Here is a 23,679-nt window from a genome sequence, read left to right on the forward strand (position 1 = left end):
CCAGCTTAGCCCATGAGCCGCTGCAGAGGGCTGGTGGCCCCTCCAGCATCTGGTCTTGGCAGGAGTTACACACGTCTCACCACCTGGCTCCTTCTTCCCACTGGGCAACAAGAATATTAACTGATAAGTTGGCCTGGTTGATGAAAGTTTCCAGGTGAGTTGGGCAAAAGATTGTTCTGGTTTAAAAAACAACAACAGAGAACACTTTGAAGTCATCTGATAAAGGAGATAAGCGCCTGACCACAGATCGGCATTTCTGGCCCGCCTCCTGCCTGGAATGTGAGTGGTGCCCAGACGGGCCTCTGCACCCCACACTGCAGCCCACCAGCATGCAAGATGGTCCCATTTCATGCCCGGTGTTGAGATGAAGCCACAAAAAAATCAGAAGAAACCGCCACCTGATAAGGAAATGTGGGGGCAGGATGGATAGAATACAGGAGGTTGTCTATAGCCCACTGACCCTCCCCTGCCGAGGCTGGAGCCGTTTAAAGAAATTTGCAGCCGACAAAGTAGGCCTCTGTCCTGCAGCCCTGGCCGTCCCTTTCATGATGTTGCCTGGTTCCAGCGGCTTGGCAGACTTTCCACATGGGTGGCTTGGCTGGGCTGTGAGGATTGAAAGGTCCCAACCAAGGTATCCCGAGGGTATCCTGACCAAGGGGAGGAGGTTGGCACAGTCCTGGGGCTGAGGACACAGCCCTGTTCTCACTCACACCTTCCAAGTATGATGCTGGCCTGAGTGGAGAGTGCGTTCCTTAACTCCCCCCTGGGCTGAGGGCCTGGAGAACCCCGGAACTGGGGCTGCTGTTTTCCTGGAAGCATTGCTTCTGGACCATCACATCCCAGGAGCTCTGTGAGCATTCCTGGGGGCTGGAGCTGGTCCCACGGATCAGAGCTGTGGGCCAGGTCTGTCCCAGCGTGGCCCCAGGAGGAGCTGGCATCTGCCCTCTGGTTGCTGAGGGGCTGCAGTCTTGAATTGTGCATGTGCCGTGACGACACAGACCCCAGTCCTGCGGCCTGCCTTGCCCACAAAGCATCAGTCACCCTGCCTCCTGGGCTCCTCTCCTGCAGGGTCACGGTGCTGGTCCTTTAGGTTAGGACCTCTTTTCCAGCATTCTCTCCTCCCTCCGCTATCCCACAAAAGATACAGGGGTATACACTAGAGTTTTAAGTTGAATCCTTCAACTCTGAGCATGGGCAAAGGCCAGGCTGGAATTGGGAGTCATGGAGATGGTGGCCTGGAAGCTTTTAGAAGCACAGCTTCTCCCTTCGCTGGGTGTGCACTGGCAGGACTTGTGTAGACCCTAGCTCAGGCCTTCTCCATCAGTGTCTTCAGGTGGCCAGCCTCCCCAGGCTTCCGGTGCCGGGCGGAGAGCCCCGTCTGGAGCCCCATGCTTGGTGCAGGCTGGGGAGGGGGCAGACCAGGGTGGTCGGGGAAACAGAAGCACCAGTCCTGTCCTTTCCCCGATGGTAAGGGCGGCAGTGATCAGATGCGGGATTCCTGGGGTGCCATCTCAGAGGGCTGGTTGGAAATTAGGGAGAAGACGTTTGCCCTTTGCGCCCAGCCCCTGGAGCTTCCTTCTCAGTCTGCACACCCTTGGCAGGAGTGCTCCAGGAAGCTGTCCAGGTGTAGTGGGCCAGGCGTTCCCTGGCTGGTCCCCTGCCTTGTGGGTGCACACATTGGGGAGATGGAGGTTGGTTACCTGGAGAAACTATCTACTCCTCTTCCTGTTCACTCAGTTCTGGCAGGGGCAATGGAATGCCGTGAGCCTCTCTTCTAAACCCTCTATCAAACCTACACCTGCCTGCCCACCCCAGGGCAGAGGGTGTGTGTGCGTTTGGGGGAACCAGCGTTGAGAAGGATTGGATTAATCCATCTTCCTGAGAAGAGCAGAGTGCTGTCTTTCATGAGCATGAGCTGGATGAGAAACATTGTTCTCCCCAGGGTCTGGGAGCTGAGGATCTGACTCACCCCTTCCTTCTGGAAGCCCTCGGCTCTGCCCGCCACGCCCGTTCTAGCTGTGGGCATTGCTCTAGTTATGCCCCCAAGTCCTCTGGGGTAGGCTGCCCCCAGCTCCATCCTCTAGTGGTGAGGCCAGTAGCTGGTCTCTAGGGTTGGCTGCCCTTGGTGTACCCTTGGAAGGGCAGCTCTCCTAGGGGGAGCCTGGCCGGCAAAAGCAGGGAGCCCTGGGTGGACATGGACCAGAGGGGCTGGTGGAGCCTCCTCAGAACGGGATTCCCATTGCTCTGTTCCTTGAAGGAGCAGGAGCTGCGAGGCCAGAGAAGGAGCTTTGCTACAGGGTCAGTGATGTGGCCGCCTAGGAAGGGGAGGGCTGGGCTGTCTGTGCCGCCTGCTGCTCCCGAGTGTAGGAGTTGCTTGTTGAACGAATATATCCTCTGCTTTGCTCTTGAGATCTGAAACGTCCCCTGGACACCCAGACAAGGTGCAGAAGGTAAAGGAGGGCCCGACAGCTTCTCTGCGGCTCTTCATTACATCTCTGGTATGACTGAGGTCTGAATCGTAAACTGTGATGAATAGCTGAGCCACCTGGTGCTTTGAACCTTATCTTTAAAGGCAATCAGAACAGACTCGAAGCACCCTTGTCCCCTAGCCCTGGTAGGTGGTGCGGTCACGTTTAATTGCCCTTGGGAGGCAGAGTTGGGCAATAAGGTCTAGACTGCAGGTCCTCCAGACTCCTCTGACTTGCCCCAGGCCACCGTTTATCCATTTACTCATCCCACTCCCTCTGCCTCCTGAAGTCCTCAAAGATCTCTTTCCCAGTCTCTTACCTTCAGGGTCTCCTGCCTGTGTCCTGCCTCTTTCTCTCTTTTTCTTTGGTGGGGGAGACTGCCACACAGCATTCAGGATCTTCCTCAACCAGGGATGAAACCCATGCCTCCCGCGTTGGCAGCGCTGTCTTGACACTGAACTGTTGGGGAAGTCCACCTCCTGCTTCTCTTAATGTCAGAGGCTTTCAGCTCTGTGAAGAAACCCTCTTATTAACTTTGTCTTTTTTAGAATCTTGCTGCCAATGTGTGTCTAGAGAGTCACAGAGGTGGCCAAGTAAGGGATGGACCTTGGTGAGCTGTTTAGAACCAGCTTAGGGACTTCCCTGGCGGTCTAGTGGTTAAGACCCCAAGCTTCCAATGCAGTGGGTACGGATTTGATCCCTGGTTGGGGAAACTAAGATCCCACATTCCACACAGCATGGCTGGAAAAAAAAAGGGACCAGCTCAGGGCAGGCTTGTGTTCTGAATGTGTGATGAAGTCAGGCACCAGGTGACAGGCTCCATGACCCACAGGCTCTGCTGCAGAATGGACACAGCATTCCTTACTGCACGGCCTGGGGGTGAAGGTCCATGGGGCAGACTGGCTCTGAGACCTCAGGCCTCTGCTGCCCACCCCGCCCCCCCGGAAGCTGCCACTGTGGGGGTCGGAGGTTGGGCAGGCAGTGCCTTTGCTTAGGCACAGAAGGGAGTTCTGGAGCAAGACCTTGGCCATCCGGCCTGGGAGGTGGGGGCTGGGGTGGGGCTGAGGGCTCTGAGGAACCCGCGATGCCTCTCCAGGGTCACGCTGAGCCTGGGGCTGACCGAACCGTGGCCCCCCCCCCCCCCACCTGCCCAGCCTGGGAGCACAGGCACTGAGCCAGAAGTTTTCTGGCTCTCCTTACAGAAACTCTGCAAGATACGCGGTATCTCCATGTTACAGAAAAGGGCACGCATCAGAAAGGTTAAATGGTTCATAGCCGACAGGTGGCCAAACCAGAATCTGAAGCCAAGCTTTTTAGGTGCTTCCCCCCCCCCCCCCCATTTTGGAAGGCTTGACTGGGAAGGACCCTGAGGTGGGGTGGGCAGTCGTGAGATCTGACAAGTCCCAGCTCGAGAGAACTTAGCCAGCAGCCTGTGGTGCTTGGGGGCGGACCAGAGAGGCGAGTCCTAGCCGCTGTCTCTGCTGATGGAAACTGAGGAGTGGGCTGCCTCGACCATTCCTACCACCCAGGCAGCCCCCTTAGCTTTTATACGCTCACTTTCTCCTTGCCTCTGACTTGTGAAATCTGGCTTGTACCTGAGGTCTCATGTTTCCTGGTGATCTGCAAGAAGTCCCAGAAAGCTTGAATGTCACAGCTGAAAGAGTGGGGGCTGATTATCATTTCCCTTTGCACGTTTACACAATGATTTATGAAAGTGGTTTCAAAGCATTTTTCATTACCCTTTCTGCTTCTTACAACCCTGGGGTTGTATAGAGAGACAATATTCAGTTGAACAAATTTAAAATTTTTTTTATTTTATATTGGAGTCTAGTTGATTTACAATGTTGTGTTAGTTTCAGGTGTAGGGCAAAGTGTTTTTGTTATACATATAACCCTTCTTTTTCAAAAACTCTTATCTTGTATAGGTTATCATAGAATATTGAGTAGAGATCCCTGTGCTACGTGGTAATCCTTGTTGATTCTCTGTTTTATGCATAGTAGTGTGTATATATTAATCCTAAACTTTGAAATTATCTCTCCCCTCTATGGACAAGTATTTTTTGATGCCTGCCATTCAAAGGCCAATGCTAGATAATGAATTAAATAACATGTCCGTGTCTTTTTAGGTTTTGTGTAGGATCTTAATAAATGTGGGCTAGATTTGGCCTATGGTCCAAATTAGCTCATAACCCTAGAGGAATGGGCATGATGAGAAATGAGGCTTGGGAGGGTGGCCTGGTTTAGGGAGTCTCTGGATGCTCTGTGAGCCTGACCTTGGCCGTGTGAATGAGAGTGCTGTGTCTCCATCTCACATGCTTTTGAATGCAGAAAGGTGATGTGTTTACGTCTGAAATGCCACACGGCTAAAGAGGCGATTGAGAATGTAGGTCTGGAGTCTAGGGTAGGAGGGCAGGCTCCTATTTGGAAGGGGCGCATAGAGAGGCAAAGAGGAAAAGAGCTGAGGGCGGAACCTTCAGAGTCCATTAGCTGCTGGAAAAAACAAGCAGTGGAAGGGTCTGAGTGAAGAAGGTAGGTCACAGTGGCTTGGAAGTCAAAGTGAAGGTAGCAGGAAACAAACAGGAAATAATCACAGAGGAAGGAGAGGGGGTCATGGGAGAGCCTTCCTCTGATTGTTCAAGAACCTTGACCTGGAAAGAAAAAGTGTCTAGCTGCCTGATGATAGCCCAGACTAGAATTTGGCTCCTGAATTCACTGCTGTCCTGATGTAATTGAGACTAAAGGCTGGGCCTGCTGCAGGGGGCTGGGGTCTTGAAGGGAGTCAGATGGGCCTTTCATCAAGAGTATCCATGTGGCCAGTATGCCAGTTTCCCTGGCCGGGTAAAAGACTGGGAGATGCTGAAGTGGTGTGGAAGAGGGGCTGAAGGCATGGGACTGCGTGTCTGCCCACTCCTGCAGCCGGCCCACGGTGGACTGGGGAGAAAACGGGGTGGGGATGGGAGAGCAGTTTTAACTGGAGCTTTCGATCAGCTTACCCCAGGCTGTCTCAGTCAACTTCCCTCAGTGTCCTGGCTGGAGTTCTGTGAATCCCATTAGAGATGGCTTGATATGCCTTCTTGGGAGACTGGTAACGGCAGGGAGTCCTAGTTCCTTGGTACGAATAATTTAATCCAGCTCATCCAGTCAAGATGGCACTGTAAATGTGTACTCTAAACACATAGCAGTGATACATAAAAAAGACAAAATGCTGAAAACATAGCCATGAACTACTCCCCCTCCCTCCCCACATAAAATGATAAACATCCCTGTAATGAGAAGTGGAGCAAGAACACACAGGGGAAAGCAGGGCAGAAGCTGCAGCCCTGCTGGTCTGAGTCTGGATGTAGGCAGAAGCGACTGGAAATCTGGGGTAACAGCTCTGACGTGCTCAACACAAAGCATGGAATCAGAGCTGGGCACACTGCTGGAACCCGGGGGCTGGGAAACGGGTGGTGTCACCCATTCCCTGGGGCTATGGCTTATCACGAAGATGCTTACCTAGGCACACCCCAGTGTCAGCCTGGATCTAAGCTGAGCTAGTGCTGCAAGATGTAATTCTAGACCAGGAGACCCAAAGGACGTGGGGAGGCAAAGGTGAAAACCCCTAGATGGTGGAGGGATGAACTTGTATACTCAGAAAAGTGAGGAGGGAATTCCCTGGTGGTCCAGTGGTTAGGAGTCTACACTTCCACTGTAGGAGGCACAGGTTCAATCCCTGTTCAGGGAATTAAGATCCTGCATGCTGTGCAGCCAAAATAATAAATAAAAATTTTAAAACATCACAAAGATGGTGGCCATGTTTGGGTCAGCCTCTAAAACAAACGTGAGGAAAACTAATATGAAAAAAGAACAGAAACAAAGAAAATTTTACCCTAGAAATGAAAATAACAGAGTAATCAGAAAATAACTTTATAAAGATCGTCAAAGAGATTAGGGCAACAGAAACGCATTAAAGAAAAGAAAGGGGAGTCATAAAACAATAGGTGAATATGAAAATTTTTAAAAATTCTAGCATTGAAAAATAGTGTAATTAGAACTTGAGATGGTGGATAACTATAGCCTGGACACATAGAAATCATGAATTGGACACTCATGCTGAGGAATTAATTTAGAATGCAGGATAGACATGGAGAAGAGAGTGACAGGCTTTAGTACAAGTCTAGTAGGAATTCCAGATACGAATCAAGGAAATGGCAGAAAAACATTTGAAGTGATAATGACTGAGAATTCCAAAATTGAAGTAACAGCATGAATACCAAACAGAATGCTGCTGCTGCTAAGTTGCTTCAGTCGTGTCCGACTCTGTGCAACCGCATAGACGGCAGCCCACCAGGCTCCCCTGTCCACGAGACTCTCCAGGCAAGAACACTGGAGTGGGTTGCCACTTCTTTCTCCAAGGCATGCATGCATGCTAAGTCGCTCCAGTCATGTCTGACTGTGCGACCGCATAGATAGCAGCCTACCAGGCTCCCCTGTCCACAGGACTCTCCAGGCAAGAACACTGGAGTGGGTTGCCATTTCCTTCTCCAACCAAACAGAATAAATACCTACATGTAATACAGTGAAACTGCAGATAAGAATAAAGGGAGTAGAGTAACTTATTACCCTCTCCCCCAAAAAAGAATAAAAGGAAAATATGAGAATTCACTGGCGGTCCTGTGGTTAGGATCCACACTCCCACTGTAGGCGACACGGGTTCAATTCCTGGTTGGGCAACTTAAGATCCTGCAAGCTGCGTGGTGCAGCCAAAAAAAAAGAAACAAAGGGAAAATATTGAAAGCTACCAGGTGAGGGGACTACCAGAGAAATAAAAGAAATCAGAGAAATGACAATTAGACAGACAGACAACATTTCATCAACATTAAATGCAAGAGGTGATAGAAGACTGTCTTAAGGAAGCTATAATTCTATATTCAGCTCTCATTCAAGAGTGAGGTGAAATAAAGATATTTCTGGACCTGCTAAGACAGTTTTTAAGAATTTATTTTTTAATTGAAGGATAATTGCTTTACAGAATTTTATCATTTTCTATCAAACTTCAACATGAACCAGCCATAGGTGTACATATATCCCCTCCCTTTTGAACCTCCCTCCCATCTCCCTCCCCAGCTAAGACAGTTTTATCAGCTGTAGATCGTGACTAAAAGAACTACCAAAGGTATACTTTAGTAAGAAGAAAACTCGGAGAAGATTGCTAGCACCAACTTTGAGTGCAGAAATTGACATAGTATGTTGATACATTTAACTATGGAATATATATTTAGATAATTCAGTCACCCACAGTGACTTAAACTCCAGAAAATATTTACTAAGCTTATGATGAGAAGTGTGGAGTTAGGGAGTTCCAGGGTTGGGGCAGTCATCTAATACTGATATGAAAAACCCTGGGTCATCCCATTGTTCTGCTCTGCCACCTTAAGGGTGTAAGATCTTTCTCCTCATGGCTGAGAGAGGGCTGCTACAGCTCCGGATAGCATATCATCACCCTATAACTTCCCAAGCAGGGGGATGCTAAGAAAAAGGAAGCTTTCTAATGTGCCTCTTTTTTGGGAAGAAGAATCTTTCCAAGAAGGCCCCAGCAGATACCTCCTTATGTCTCATTGGCCAGAGCTGGTTCACCCCGACACCAGTTCCTGGTAAAAGGGAACAGGCTTACTGTGGTTGCCTGTCCAGGCTTGCCTCGTCTTCTGGGACTGGGTTCTTTGCCGCCTGAGCCAAATCGGGACTCTGTTGGCAGGAAAGAAGGGGGAGTGGCTGCTGGTAGGCAACCAACAGTGTCGGCCACAGATGGCAAAACACACAAACAGCGATTCTGTGTCTAGTTTGTTTTTTTAATTTTAAAGAAGGAAAACTAAAATTGTTGACCACATTAGCAAGGAAGAGTAAGGTAGAGTAAGAAAGGGAATACCATTCTTAAATCACATCAGGTTTCTGCCTTGTTAAATAGAACAGTACTACTGAAAACCTTAGACCTCGTTAGGAAAGTATATTATGCCAGCAATTTAAGGTAGCCACTAAAAGAGGAAAGAAGAGGGATATAATTTCCAACCCAGGAGGAAAAGAAGTGGTGGGAGTAGGGATAATGTGTCAATCCAACAAGGCAGGAAAAGGAAAAAGAACTAAAGGAAAACTAGTAAAGAGAAAGAGTAACACGAGCCCAGATGCATCAGGGTAAAGGGTTATACTCGTGTGTTAAACAACCACCAGATAAAACGCAAATAACGAGTGGTCTGAAGCCTGGAGAGACTGGTCAGTGGGCACGGGCTGAACAGGAACCACCCTGGCCTTTGTCATACAAGTGGTTCTGTTCTTTAAATAACTTGTTTTTTCCTTGTGCTATATTCTGGCCTCTCCTCAATTGTTTCTGTCTGGGTTTGCCTTGCTATTGAGATAGTATTGTTTTTCCAGACTGCTTCCTGCCTACTGTATATACGTATAACAAAACCCTGGATTCTGTCCTGCCGCAGGACACCAACACCCCACACAGGGACTCATTTAAGGGCAGGTGTGGTGCAGTGCTGAGACCCTGCACGCCCGTCCCCCTGCCCTGCTGCTTGCCCGTGCCCCAGGGCTCAGCATCCCTCCCTTGGAGCCTGTTTCTTGGGGTGCACCTTCGATCCTCTTGCAATGAAGACTGATGGTTTATTTCTCCCGGGCTTATTGGAAATTTAGCCAGGCTGGAAGAGCTGTATTAGCTCTTGCTTTCTGGTTTCCTGGCTGCCAACTCTGGACAGCATCAGCAGTCCTGGAGCTGAGATCTCATAGACTGGACATCCAGTCAGAGTGAGGTGTCCTGCAGTAAGATGGGCTCCTGAAGCAGACGCTGCCGGAGGGGTTTTAACTGGGGAGCAAGGGGGCCTGAGTCACTAGGGTAACTGAGGGGTCTGTGCCAGAGGCTGGTGCCAGTGTGTGGCAATGGATGAGTTCAGGCAGCCAGGCATGCAGAGGTCAAGCCAGCAGTTCTCAGATCAAGGACATGGGCCCCAGTTCAGTGTGAAGGGGGGCTGTCGGGTCCCTCCCTCCGCATCTTGACTGATTCCCACCCCCACCCCCCAGGCATCTGCTGTTGCCACACCCAGGAGGCAGGCAGTTTGCTGGGTTGCTCGGTGGCCAGGTTCTGGGACACAGGGAGCAGTTTTATTATTGTACCCCAGTAAGTGGGAAAAGCCTCTCCGTAAGGAAGGCAGTGAGAGCCTGTGGAGGGAGCCCTGGCCTTGGAGCCATCAGCCCTGGGATGGCATTATAGCTCCGTCCCTCACCGCCTGGCTGACCTCGTTCGGCTGTCTTGGGACTTCTGTGAATACCGAATGAGAGGCTGTGCCTGTGAATGCTCAGAAACGCGGAAAGCATCACACATGTGAGTACTAATCTGTGGCTTGATGCCTTTCTGTTGAGGCTCTGGGACACATCCTTAGGCCGCGTGTCTGGGTGGAAACAGCGAGCTTTATCAGAGTCTCGGGCTGGGATTTTCTTTCCTTCTCTCCAACCCTTCCAGCTTCAAGCAGCCACCCTCTCCCCAGCCTCTGCTCCTTATTTTGACGTTTCTTTTCTCTGCCTGCCAAGAAGATTGTGTTCAGCTGCGCTGGTCTGAGGCTGTGCTATCCTGTGCTTCATTAGGTTAATTTGATGGCTTGTCTCCTGGGAACGGACCAGAGACTGGCTCTAAAACCACACTCGCCTCCAAAACCCAGTTCCCACTGTTCTCCTTTGGGGCTGGCTTTGCTGCTCAGTCCCATATGCCTGCTTTTCCTTTCTTCCACCTGCAAGCTGGCTAGGGCCTCCTTTGGCTTCCCTTGGTTCTTTGTATTGGTGTAGTTGTTCAGGCTTGCATCCCCTGCTGGGTAGAAGGCTCTAGGGGAGACCAACAGCTCCTCAAAGCCTGCCCTCGACCTTCTGGATTCTGGTCACCAGTTCTTCTGTTCAGCCTCAGCATCTTGAGTTCAGCAAGCCTTTCAGAGGGCATTTATCATTAAACGGTATCACCAGATTTGCTAGCTTGCGACCACAGCCTTCTTGGATGACCGTAGCATTGCCTTGCCTCCCACCAAATCCCCGTTTCTCTCCTCTCTCAGAGGATTGCTTCTCATCTATCTCTGTAAATCTCCAACTGCAACTCTAAAGGTGCATCATTCCCCGTGCCTGAGCCCGGGCCCCGCTTCGCCTCCTGCTAGCCTAGTAAGCCCTGTCCATGTGGGACTGGCTCCCCCACCTGATGCCCTGTTCCTGCTGCTCAGGACTTTGCTTTTCCATTAACCTCTTTTTCCTGCAGCATTAGCTTCTCCCCCTACTGAACCATCCCCACCAGCATACAAGTATTCTATATCTCGCATTCCACTTTACCCCATGCCCAGTTTTTGGTAACACCTTTATTGAGATGTAACTCATATAAAGTTCACCCATTTCAAGTGTACAAGTGAGTTGATTTTAGTCTAGTCACATGGTTGTGCAATTTTAGGCCACAAACCATTTTAGAACATTTCATCATCCCGTTCGCAGTCACTCTGCACCTCCTCTAACCCCCAACCCTAGGCAATCACTAATCACCTTTATTCTGGACATTTCCCGTAAAGGAATCACATCATAGATGGGCTTTTGTGTTGGGCTTTTTTCACTTAGCACCATGTTTTCAAGGTTCTTGCATGTAGCCTGTATCAGTGCTTTGTTTGTATGGCTAAGATTCCATTGTATGGATATTGGACATTTTGTTTATTCATCAGTTGATGGAACCTTGAGTTCTTTCTATAATCATTTGTGTATGTGTTTTTATGTGGATATATATTTTCATTTCTCTTGGATTATAGACCTAAGATTAGAATTGCTGAGTCATATGGTAACTCTGCATTTAACCTTTTGACTGCCAGACTGTTTTCCAAACGGGCGGCACCATTTCACATTCTTGCCAGCAATGTATGAAAGTTACAGTTTCTCCATATCTTCACTAACACTTGTTATTATCTGCCTTTTTTGATTATAGCCACCTAGTGGGTGGTATCTGGTGGGATTTTTTTAAACCATTTTACTTAAAAAAATTTTTTTTTTAATTTTTACTTATTTATTGGCTGTGCTGGGTCTTTGTTGTTGCAAGGGCTGTTCTCTAATTGCAAAGAGCAGGGTCTGCTCTCTAGTTGCAGTGCACAGGCTCCTCTTATTGCAGAGCACGGGCTCTAGGTTCCGGGTTTCAGTAATTGTGGCACATGGGCTCAGTAGTCACAGCTCCTGGGCCCCAGAGCACAGGCTTAGTAGTTCTGGTACGTGGGTTTAGCTGCTCCATGGCATGTGGAATCTTCCTGGCCCAGGGATGGAACCCATGTCTCCTGCAATGGCAGGTGGACTCTTCACTGCTGAGCCACCAGGGAGGCCCTGATTGTGGTTTCGAGATGTATTTCCCTGATAGCTAATGATGCTGCATCTTTTCCCCTGCATGTTGGCCGTTTCTCACCTGGTCAGGTGTTCACCCCCTCCATACTCTGGATCAGCCATTGTGAAGGTCACTGCCAACAGCCTTCTCTCATCTGTGTCAGGCCTTCCCTCGATAATGTCTTCTGGTCCTATAGTTTTAAAAATGAACTATGCTCTGATGACTCTCGCTGTATCACTTCAGCTCTGACCTCATCCATGAGCTTCAGACATCTGCGTCCTGCTGCCTGTTGCTATTTCCACACGGATATTTAAAGGGCATCTCAGATTTAACCTGTCGTAAACAGAACTCTCGGAGAAGGCGATGGCACCCCACTCAGTACTATTGCCTGGAAAATCCCATGGACGGAGGAGCCTGGTGGGCTGCAGTCCATGGGGTCACGAAGAGTCGGACACGACTGAGCGACTTTACTTTCACTTTTCACTTTCATGCATTGGAGAAGGAAATGGCAACCCACTCCAGCATTCTTGCCTGGGAGAATCCCAGGGACGGCGGAGCCTGGTGGGCTGCTGTCTATGGGGTCGCACAGAGTCAGACGCGACTGAAGTGACTTAACAGCAGCAGCAGCAAACAGAACTCTTGTTGGTTTTTTTTCCTTTTCTCTCACCCAAATCCATTTCTTTCCTGACTTTCTGTATGAATGAATGGCACCCCCACCACCCTCCATCTATCCCATCAGTTAAATCCTTCAGAATACATCCAGCCACTCACCACCTCCATTGCCTTGGATATTGGAGTAGCTCCTCTCTGGTCCCCTGCTAGTCTTATGCAGCAACCAGAGTAGTCCCTTAGCAAAAAATGTTTTAACCTACAAAAAAAAAAAAAAAAAATTAGCTTTTATAATGAAATGCATCACACATTCAGAATAGTATGTATCATATAAATTCCTTAAAGAATAAAAATTTAAAATACTCTGTTCGTCCTACCTGGATTAAAGAATAATACATTTCCTAGTACTTCTAAAGTCCCGATAGGCCCTTCTTCTTCTTCTTTTTTCTTTTAGGCCCTTCTTATCTTACCTGTCTTCTTCCTCTCCAGGGAAACTCCCTGAATTTTACAGTGTTTCCCTGATTTTATCTGCTGTTTTATCATCTTTGTATAGAGGCTTAAACAACTTACTGCTTAGTGTTACATACTTCTGAACTTTTCACGAATTCACACTATAAGTATCCCTGACTTATTCATTTTGCTCAGCATAATAGTCTTTTGGTCATATTCTTCCCTGTTTATTTCTGAAACTGGAGTTCATTCATGTTTACCATATGACATGAATGGACCACAATTTATCCATCCTATTCTGATGGGCATTTGGGTTGTTGGCAGTGTCCAGCTATTAGCCAGTGCTGCCTTAAGCATTCATGTATGTCTCTTGGTACATATGTTCATGTGTATCTGGTTGTAGAAATACCAGAGTTTACTACACACCCACAAGGATAACTAAAATTTAAAAGACAGAAGATACTCAGGCCATGAAACAAATGATACTCTGATTCATTACTGGTGGAATCGTATGCTACAGCCACTCTGGAAAACTATTTGATCATTTCTGGTAAGGTTAAACATGCTGGTGTATGTACCCTATGACCCTGTAATTCCACTCCCAGGTGTTTACCCCAGAGAAGTGAGAGTATGTGTCCACAAAAGGACTTGTGCAGAAAGGTCAGGGCAGTTTTACTCATAGCAACCAAAAATTGAAAACAACTCACTGTCCAAACATGGATAAGAATAAACTACTGATACATACAACATGGATGAATCTCTAAAACACTGTGTTGAGCAAAAGGAGCCAGCCAGGCAGGAGTGTTTATATGAAGTTCAAGAATCAAGTAAACCTAGTGTATGATGGCAGGACTCAGCAGAAGGGTAGAGCAGCGAATGATGACCAGGAAGGGGCACAGGAGAGCTCCCTGGGCGGGGAGGGGGATGGGTGTGTGTGGAAATGCTCTGTATCTTATTCTGGGCGCTTACACACACGCACACATGGGTCAACAGGCATCAAGCTCTACATTGAAAGGCGTCTGCATCTTATTGTTTGTGAATTAAACCTCACTGGAAGAGACAGACTGTCCCAAGTAGGGGCAGGATTTTAGGGGAAAACAAAACAGTTGTCAGGGTTCACCTTAAGCTTTATTTATTTATTTCTTGATGTGGACCATTTTTAAAGTCTTTATTGAATTTGTGACAATATTTTGTCTGTTTTATGTTTTGGTTTTTTTGACCTCGAAGCATATGGGATCTCAGCTCCCCAACCAGGGATCCCTACACCCCCTGCATTGGAAGGCAGAGTCTTAACTACTGGACCACCAGGGAAGTCCATGAGCTTAAGCTTTTAAATCAGCTTCACAGGACAAGCAGGCTGGACTCATCAGTTTTATAATTCATTGATTCCAAATATCCAGTCTTTGGGTGAGAAACTTCATTTCCACCCAAACCAGAGGAAGACTACAGTTGCTCAGAATGTCTTCTCACACGGGACATCACAAAATAAATTAGCCCAGGACAAATGGGGGAACTTTCTAATCTCTCATCGTGTTCCCATGCCATATTTTCTGTGAGAAAGATGTTTTTAAATTTTTCTTCAAAAAAAAAAAAAAATACTATTCACGACCATGTTTTTTAAGTAATGCCAGATTAGCCTTCCAAGCATTGTACCAATTTATTTTCTCACCAGTGGTGACTGAGTGTTCCTGATACGCTGCATCCTCTCTCAACTCTTGGTACTGTTGGTTTTAAAAAATTTGCTCCGAGGGCCCATTTAAAAATATAAATCAGGTCATGACACATCCCTTGCTTAAAGCTGCCCATTAGATTCATAATAAATCCTAATCCTTTCAAAGCCCATTGTAACTGGGCCCCTCGTACTTTCCTCTCCAAGACTCTCCCCCATTTCACTGGCCTTCTTGCCGTGTTCATGTATTTAATATTTATTTATTTATTTGTTTGGCTGCGCCGGGTCTTGGGCTTCCCTGGTGGCTCATATGGTAAAGAATCCACCTGCAATGTGGGAGACCTAGATTTGATCCAGATTGGTAAGATCCCCTGGAGGACGGCATGGCAGGCCACTCCAGTATTCTTGCATGGAGAATCCCATGGACAGATGGGCCTGGCGGGCTGCAGTCCATGGGGTGGCAAAGAGTCAGATGCGACTGAACACCAGGTCTGAGTTGTGGCATGGCACATGGGATCTTCAGTCTTGTTGCTGCATGTGGGATCTTAGTTCTCTGAGCAGGGATTGAATCCAGGCCTCCTGCATTGGGCGCGTGGAGTCAGCCACTGGGCCATCAGGGAAGCCCCTCTTGCTGTGTTTTTAATGGCCAGGCTGTTTCTTCTTTTGTTCTCTGCTCCCTCTCACGGCACCTGTAATTTCTGTCATGGCATTTGTCACCCCCGTGCCTTTGTATTTCGACTGGAAGCTCCATGAGGACAGGACGCATATGGACTGTCCCACACTAGCCCCTGAGCCCTCCCTGGCTCCTTCAATATCTGTTGAATGAATAAACAAGCCAACACCATCCAGGCAGCCCTGGAAGACTGGCCTCTTTCCTTCTGCGGGCCCCAGAGGCAGGGGCTGGTGCCCAAGTGTGTCCCCTTCCCCTGACTTTTTGACTCTGGGGTTGGCATGGGCTTAACGTGAAATACCAGAGCAGCTGTGAAAGGGGAGAAATCAGAAATAGGCAGTGGCAACCGGAGATCACGGGGGTGCATAAAAGGGCTTAATCAGGCAACTTCTGGACTTGGAGTGCGTGTCGATGAACTCCAAGTTTCTTGCTGCTTTAGCAACAGTCCCGCCCTCTGCCCCCAGTTGCCCTCAGCACATGCTCCCCACACAGCCCAGCCTTGGGATTCGCAGAGCAAGGGCTCTTGCTGGTGACTTGGCTTCTCTGCCCTTCCTAAACACAGTAACGAAACTGGGGCTTTTCCTCTCCCTGACAAGCAGCCGGTTACCTCAGATGCCTGCTTTGTTAGGACTCCACGGAGTCACTGTGGCCCCAGCCTGTTTCCTTCTGAGCCTCCTGTGCAGGCTTCAGCTGGAGGCTACCTGCAGCGGCCACAGTGGGCCAAGGTCTCCCAGCCTGACCCCTCACCCCATCCCTCGCTCAGTCTGGAAAGTTACCACCTCCCAGGCTGGTTGCCTCGTGGCCGGCTCTCACTCACAGGGTGCTGGGAGCGGGACCCTGCAAACCCAAGTTCTTTTCCGTAGATGTTGGGTGTGAGCACACAGAGGCCCTGAGGAGACAACAGGAGACTTCTGTTAATACTGACGGACTGCACACCCAGCCGCTGTGCCTGCAGAGGGCTCAGGAGACCCTCGGGCAGGAGCGCGCTGGACCAGTGTGACTGGGCCTGGGGCTTAGAGCTGGGGGCCCCACTAAGGCCTGTGGGCGAAGCTTCACCCTGGACCCCGGGAAGCCAGCTTCTGTGTCTCCTTGTCTCTTACCCCTGAGCCTCTGGGCCATTGAAAGAACTCGTGGGCTTCTTTCTACACCCTGGCCAGTCTCAGGCTTTGGAACCACGTAGAACTGAACTTAAATCTCAGTTCCGCTCAGGAGACTGTAACCTTAGTCAAGTTCCTTCACGTGTGCAAGCATTGTTTCCCCATCTAGAATAATGTCTCGTTGTTGGAACATGCTAGTTCCGCTCCCTGATGGCTTTGTGGTTTGGCGTGGCCCCAGAAATTTGAGCTGCCATGAATGGAGGGGGTGGCAGAGGTTCTTGAATGTGGAGCCCGAGAGGCCTTCTGTGCAGCAAAGGACCTGGGAGGGCTGGCCGGGGTGGAGCTTCCAGTGAACAGCTGTGCCCGGGGCCAGGTCGGAACCAGGGCGGGCAGGATTTGGAGAGGAGCTGGTGGAGACAGGCCGGCCACGGGGATTAAGTGCTCCCCATGGCATGGAGTCAGGCCTGGGGCTCCACTCCCAGCCTCGTCCTCACTCTCGCCCTGGCTCCCGGGCACATGGCGTGGATTCAGGCTCCTTTCCTTCGGGTGGATCCACACACCACCCTGCTGCCTTTTCTCACTGCGCTTGCCAGGGGCCTCAGGCTGTCAATACCCCCAGGGGCCCTGGCATTTATTCCATAACCTGCAGATGAAGGCAGCTGTCCAGAGGGCTGAGCAGTGACCCCAGCGTCCTGTCACGGTTAGCTTCTCTTTCTGACACCAGAGCTGGAAGGAGTGTTAACGATTCACCCGGCTAACCCAGGGCCGCCTCATCTGTACCTCACACTGGGGAGAGAGGAGGGCCAATCCCAGGGCCCAGGCTGGCTATAGCCCTCACTGTGGGAGGTGCTCTATCTCTTCTTAGAGGTCCAGAGCACCCAGGCTGGGGGGGTCATATCCGCAGTCCCCTGTGATCTTTCCTCTGGGCCATTATTCTCCTAAGTTTCACCTGAAATTAACCTCCTATAGCTAGAATTAGTTCAGTTCAATCACTCAGTCATGTCCGACTCTGTGACCCCATGAATTACAGCACTCCAGGCCTCCCTGTCCATCACCAACTCCCGGAGTTCACCCAAACTCATGTCCATCGAGTGGTGATGCCATCCAGCCATCTCATCCTCTGTCGTCCCCTTCTCCTCCTGCCTCTGATCCCTCCCAGCATCAGAGTCTTTTCCAGTGTGTCAACTCTTCGCATGAGGTGGCCAAAATATTGGAGTTTCAGCTTTAGCATCATTCCTTCCAAAGAACACCCAGGACTGATCTCCTTTAGAATGGACTGGTTGGATCTCCTTGCAGTCCAAGGGACTCTCAAGAGTCTTCTCCAACACCACAGTTCAAAAGCATCAATTCTTCGGTGCTCAGCTTTCTTCACAGTCCAACTTTCACATCCATACATGACCACTGGAAAAACCATAGCCTTGACTAGATGGACCTTTGTTGGCAAAGTAATGTCTCTGCTTTTGAATATGCTGTCTAGAATCAGAGCTTCTTAAACCTGGCTTTTGCAGGTACTCATTTTGTGGCTCTAGGGAGATCACTTTCCATCCTTGTTGAAGTGTTGAAGTGTCAAATTGTTAGTTGCTGAGTCGTGTCTGACTTTTTACGATACTATGGACTGTAGCCTGCCCGGCTCTTCCGTCCATTGGATTCTCCAGGCAAAAATAGGGGAGTGGGTTGCCATTTCCTTCTCCAGGGGCTCTTCCCAACCCAGGGATCAAACTCCGCTCTCCTGCATCGCAGGCAGAGTCTTTACTGCCTGAGCCACCTCTGGCTCGTAGTGAGCATGGCCAGCAGCTCTAGTCCTGTGATGCCAGAGTTAAGGAGCAGAGTGCGGTGCTGTCTGCACTGGGAGGGAGGAGCCCTCCTTTGTCCGCCCTTTGGTAAAGGAGGCATCTCCTTCTGCCCGCTCTGTCCCCTCTGGGCCTCGGGGGTGGGGCTGGGGGAGAGCATATGTGCGTGTGGGATCTGTCTGCACTTTATTTTTCCTCTCTGATTTCAGAGTCACGCTGCGGCAGCCTGGTGCCTGACAAGTGAGGGGAACCTGCCAGGGGATTACTGCTCGCTCAGGGCAGGACTGAGGCCTCGGGAGCAGGGATGGGCAGGGCAGCCTCCAAGCCTGGGCCAGCAGCACCAAGACGGAGGCCCCGGCCTGGAGCTCGACACGTGCCTGCTCCATTGCCCCAGGTGGCACTCACAGCAACACTCTTCTGAGAAGCGGGTGATCGCAGGCCCCAAAGGACCACACAGCAGGAGCTGGAGGTCAGCCACCCCTACACAACTAGGACCCTCAGGAGAAGGGACGGGCGCCTCGGGGGAAGTAGGAAGGCGGAACCGAGTGGCAGGAGGACCTTGTCCCTGAAGAGTTTACCGGCACCCACAGAGCTTCCTGAGTCTCTTCTCTCCAGATCGGGCTCAGTTCCCTTTTCTCCCGGCAGAGGCATTGGGCCCAGAGAGGGGAAGACTTCATGACGTTCCGGCTGCTGGAAGCCCAAGTGCTCTCTGCCGTGACTGGGGTTCAAGGGCTTCCCCGCTGCGGGGGACGAGGGGCCGCCTCGGCATCTGCTCATGAACCACAAGGACCCCGAATGCTCCAGACTGGATCATTTCAAGCGGCCAAAGAGGGGGACCCCCAGAGCTGGCAGCCAGCAACCCCAAGGAACTAGAAGGCTGGGATGGACTGACCTCCCCTTTGCAGGGGCTCCGGGAGCAGCAGAGCCTCTGTGGCCCAGCTAGTGGCAGACGGAGCTGATGAAGCCGTGAGCGGGGCTGGCGGCCGGGACAGGAGCTGCTGCTGCCGCCGGACTCTCCTGGCACCGAGGGCGCATGCGCAGGTCCCTGCCTCGGTCCCTGCTCAGCACCCGCCCGCATGTCCTTTGCACGTGGCGCCAAAGCACGCGGGCTGCCCTGTAGCTGGCCTGTCCGCGGGCTGGAGAAGCAGTGGCCGTGGTGAGGCCCGCCTGCCGCCGGCCTGAGGGCCCAGCTCCCGGGCGCGCACCATGAAGTGCTCGCTGCGGGTGTGGTTCCTCTCTATGGCCTTCCTGCTGGTGTTCGTCATGTCGCTGCTCTTCACCTACTCCCACCATAGCACGGCCACCCTGCCCTACCTGGACTCGGGCGCCCTGGACGGGGCTCCCCGGGTGAAGCTGGTGCCGGGCTATGCTGGCCTGCAGCGCCTCAGCAAGGAGGGGCTGGCCGGCAAGAGCTGCGCCTGTCGCCGCTGCATGGGTGACACCGGTGCCTCCGAGTGGTTCGACAGCCACTTCAACAGCAACATCTCCCCCGTCTGGACTCGGGAGAACATGGACCTGCCCCCCGACGTCCAGAGGTGGTGGATGGTGAGAAAGCCGTGGCCTTTGCTGCCCCCTTTCTGGAGTCTGTCCTCTCCATTTAGGAGACCCCCTGAGACCCCCCCTCTGGGATTTGGGCGGTCTGTCTCCTGGCACCCTTTGCACCCTTCACTGGACCGGAGCCAGCCACCAGGGGCACAGAGTGTGAAGGGTAGCGTGAGCTTTGGCCAGCAAGGGGAGAGAACTCCCATTTCCTAGTGCCTGTAGAGGCCAAACAGAGACCAGAAATGCCTGCTGGGTCAAGGAGGTAAAATAAACAGGAGAGGCAGGTCCCCGGGGAGAAGATACTGAGAAGTGAGGCCCATGGCAACAGGAAGGCCTGCCCTTCAGAAAGCAGGTGGCAGTTCAGCTCCAGTGCTTGTTGCCATGCTGGCCGCTTCCTCATTTGTAAATGTTTGCCCCAAATAATTTGAAACACCATTCCATTCAGTTGGTTCTCTTCACTTGCTAGAAAAGGTTTTCTTCTGGGTTATGATAAGAACGAGAAGGCAATGGCACCCCACTCCAGTACTCTTGCCTGGAAAATCCCATGGACGGAGGAACCTGGTAGACTGCAGTCCATGGGGTCGCTAAGAGTCAGACACGACTGAGCAACTTTACTTTCACTTTTCACTTTCATGCATTGGAGAAGGAAATGACAACCCACTCCAGTATTCTTGCCTGGAGATTCCCAGAGACGGGGGAGCCTGGTGGGCTGCCGTCTATGGGGTCGCACAGAGTCGGACACGACTGAAGCGACTTAGCAGCAGTAGCAGCAGCAGGATAAGAAAGCGTCATCGGATCCTTTGGGGGCTGAGGGGAAGGGAGGAGAGGAAGCCACTCTCTGGACCCTGTCACCTCTTTGCTGCTTTGGCTCCCTCCCCTCCTCCCCAGACTCTGGCGCATGTCTCCGCAGGCTCCACCAGGGCCATCTGGTCGCCACACATGTCAGCAGTGGCTCCGTGTCCGTCCTTAACCCAGGGCCCCGCAGGCTGCCGGTGCTCCCTGCTGAGTGACTGGGGAGCCACTGCATGCTCCCTGGTCTCCCCAGCTGCCAAATGGGGAGGGTGATAATTCTCTCTCTTTCTCATATTCAGGGAACTGTGAGAATGAGCTCATGCGATCAGGCCTATCAGAGCAACTGACAGATGCTGCTCCTGGCGCAGACTGTCAGAGCCCCCGAGGAGGGGGAGACTACAGGGCAGGATCTACCAAGAGCCACACAGGCCCTTGCCATGACAACTTGGAGCCCTTGAAGGGTCCTGCCTGTTCCTCATAGTCACATCCTTCATTTTATGGGGAAATCCAGGTTCAGAGAGTACACAGGGCTTGCCCAAGGGCATAGGTGTCAGAGGCGGCCATGAAGGGCCAGAACAGTCCTCTGGGCAGCGATGGAGTGAGAGGCTGGCCAGGCCCCCTGCCCACAGGGATGAAACTCAGAGCTGTCTAAGCCCTAGAAGCCACTTCTCTGCTGCTCCCCACAGTCACCCCTTTTGCTGTGAACTTAGAAATTCTTATTTCAGAGCTAAGCTTCCTCTCCACACTGAGTCCCTGTTCTTGTACTCGGGGGCCCCTCCTATGCTCAGGGAAGCAGGCCCACCATCCCCTTCCTGCTTTCTCTTCCCCTGAGCAGCTCCTACACAGCTGCACACCTGCAGTGTTATGGCTCAGACCACAGAGCATGTTAAAGCCCTTAGAGATGGTGGCCCGGGGGTTGAGTCCAGCTCAGTGTTCTAAAACTGTTTGCCTTAATTGCCATCTCTTAGGAATCAGATTATTTCACATGAGATCTGTATTTTCAGCTCTTCTTGAAAAATTAGAAAATCTGATCCCTCTCACAGTCCCACAAGGCAACAGTTGGCTGAAGTCACCCCTTTTTGATGGCGGCTCCTGTTTGCTATAGGCCCCACCTGCCTCTTCACTGCTGTGTGTTACCTGTCTGGCACTGTGGCGTTTAAGTGCTGCCCTGGCCTCATTTTACAGTCTTCAAAATCACTGGTGGCAAGAGGGGCGGGGGACCAGTTTCTTTCCAGCTCTTCTGACTCTGGAGGAATATCTGTGCCCTCTTGCCTTTTCCCGAGGGCTGAGGGCTCCAGGTCTCCCCAGATCTCGCCTGGAGCTTCGGGCTGAGTCCCAGGGGCGCCCCCTGCAGGCTGACTGGGAATGAGTCCCTGAAGCTCCCCTGAGACTGTCCTCATTAACTGCATTCAGAATGACTCCAGAGCAGCTGCCCCAAGAGGACCGCAGAGCAGGGGCCTCTACTTTGTGGCACAGGCCTGCAAACCCCTGAAGAACAGGCTGAATAGCACCTTGGCCCCTGAGTCCGACCAATATTGCAGAGCTGCTCCTGAGAACAAGGCACTGGTCTGGACACTGCTGTGTTGTTGAGGGACAGGAGGGTCCTCACTGTTCTGGGAGGATTCCCGCCCCACGATAGTAGGAGACTTGTGCACCTTGGACCCTGGAGGCTGAGAGCAGCGAGGGGGAGCAGGCGGGAGTTGCCTCCTGCTCACTCCACCCCCCCCACTTCCCTGCTCCCCCCTTTCTTTTTTCTCCCTCCTCTACAGATGCTGCAGCCGCAGTTCAAGTCACACAACACCAACGAGGTGCTGGAGAAGCTGTTCCAGATAGTGCCAGGCGAGAACCCCTACCGGTTCCGGGACCCCCGCCAGTGCCGGCGCTGCGCCGTGGTGGGCAACTCGGGCAACCTGCGGGGCTCTGGCTACGGGCCAGACGTGGATGGGCACAACTTCATCATGAGGTGAGTCCCAGGGACCCCAAGGCTGGATACGGGACAAGCCTCCAGGAGGGGGCACTGGCCTCCTTGGCCTTGCCCAGCTGTAGGAGGAATTGCCAGCTGCTGGGGGGTCCTGGAGGACCCTGATTCCCAGAATCTTCCATGACAAGCTCAAGTTTCTTTCTTTTTTTTTTTTTTCAAGTTTCTTGCTTTGGTTTCTGAGGTGAATTACTTGTTCAGTCTGTCAGTCATATTCGATTCTTTGCAACCCCATGGACTGCAGCACGCCAGGCTTCCCCCTCCTTCAGCATCTCCCGGAGCTTGTTCAAATTCCGGTCCATTGAGTTGGTGATGCCATCCAACCATCTTGTCCTCTGTGGATGAAGAGACACAATTCCCATTCTAAACTTTGCTTGAGGCCTGTACTCAGCTTCCAACTCTGAATACCTCTGGAGAGAGCTAAAGTCAGACTCCTGGCTCAGGTCTTGTGAAAACTGCCACCAGAGGCCCTTTCACCCATCTGGTCCCCTTAGCTGTTGGGCCAGGAGTGTGGGCCCCAAACAACTGTGGGTGATCCCTCTGGCAGACTGACAGAAGAGGGGTGTCCTGGGCAGAAAAAGGAGCTGTTGGTGCCTGCTCTGGGCCCTCATCCCTGACCCTTTACCTTTTTGCATTTAGACTGTGCAAGGGCTCATTCCCTCCACAGACATCTGAGCTCAGCCTTGAGGAGAAGAGAAAGGTTGGGAGGGCACACATTCCAGACAAAGACACAGAGCAGGGAGCCTGGGCAGGGGAGCAGGGACTAGAGGCGGACTTGTGACCCTGATATAGGCTGCTGTGCCGCCCCTCAACTTCTGTATTCTCCACCTTCTCCCCAGACATGGGGGCAGGAAATGCCACGTGGGGGATCCTGCCCTCTCAGTCCTGGGTGGAGGGAGAGCCCTGAGAATAAAAATACTGAAAATGCCAGTTTTCATTAAGCATCTCTTAGGATGAGCATTGAGAAAGACCAGGTTTCACAGGAGGCGGAAGGAAGGGCTTTGTCTTAGAAACTGTTGCTGTCTCCATAGCAACAACAAGGCAGCAATATGTCTCTGAGGCTTTCCACAGTCCTTGCAAAACCTTTCTAGTGTTAAGAGTGTTGGGGGTGGGGGAGAGAGGGGGATGCTAGGAGTCGGGGAGAGAGGGGGAGACAGGGATGCCAAGAGTGCTGGGGGTGGAAGAGATGGGGGATGGTAAGAGTGGGGGAGGCGGGATGCTAAGAGTGGAGGGGAGAGAGGGGGGATGCTAAGAGTCTA

At 51.5% G+C, this 23,679-nt stretch overlaps 1 protein-coding gene and 1 non-coding gene across 4 annotated transcripts in view; both read left to right on the plus strand.

Annotated features, from left to right (window-relative positions):
* ST3GAL2 (ST3 beta-galactoside alpha-2,3-sialyltransferase 2) overlaps nt 1-23,679 on the plus strand; it is a 47,490-nt gene that overhangs the window by 13,947 nt on the left and 9,864 nt on the right. The window contains exons 2-4 of one of the 3 annotated variants that reach the window (XM_055553081.1): nt 18,318-18,577; nt 18,754-19,653; nt 22,212-22,405. In XM_055553081.1, the coding sequence (XP_055409056.1) occupies nt 19,315-19,653; nt 22,212-22,405 (533 nt within the window). In that variant the 5' untranslated portion in view covers nt 18,318-18,577; nt 18,754-19,314. Of the gene's footprint in view, nt 1-7,796; nt 9,823-18,317; nt 19,654-22,211; nt 22,406-23,679 lie in introns of those variants that run through there. The other 2 variants (XM_055553082.1, XM_055553080.1) reach the window with 2 other exon arrangements.
* On the plus strand, nt 6,120-6,192 carry TRNAG-UCC (transfer RNA glycine (anticodon UCC)). The gene has a single exon. It is a non-coding gene; the product is annotated as a tRNA-Gly (tRNA).

The sequence above is a fragment of the Bubalus kerabau genome, chromosome 17, assembly GCF_029407905.1.
Source record: "Bubalus kerabau isolate K-KA32 ecotype Philippines breed swamp buffalo chromosome 17, PCC_UOA_SB_1v2, whole genome shotgun sequence".
Classification (NCBI taxonomy): Eukaryota; Metazoa; Chordata; class Mammalia; order Artiodactyla; family Bovidae; genus Bubalus; species Bubalus kerabau.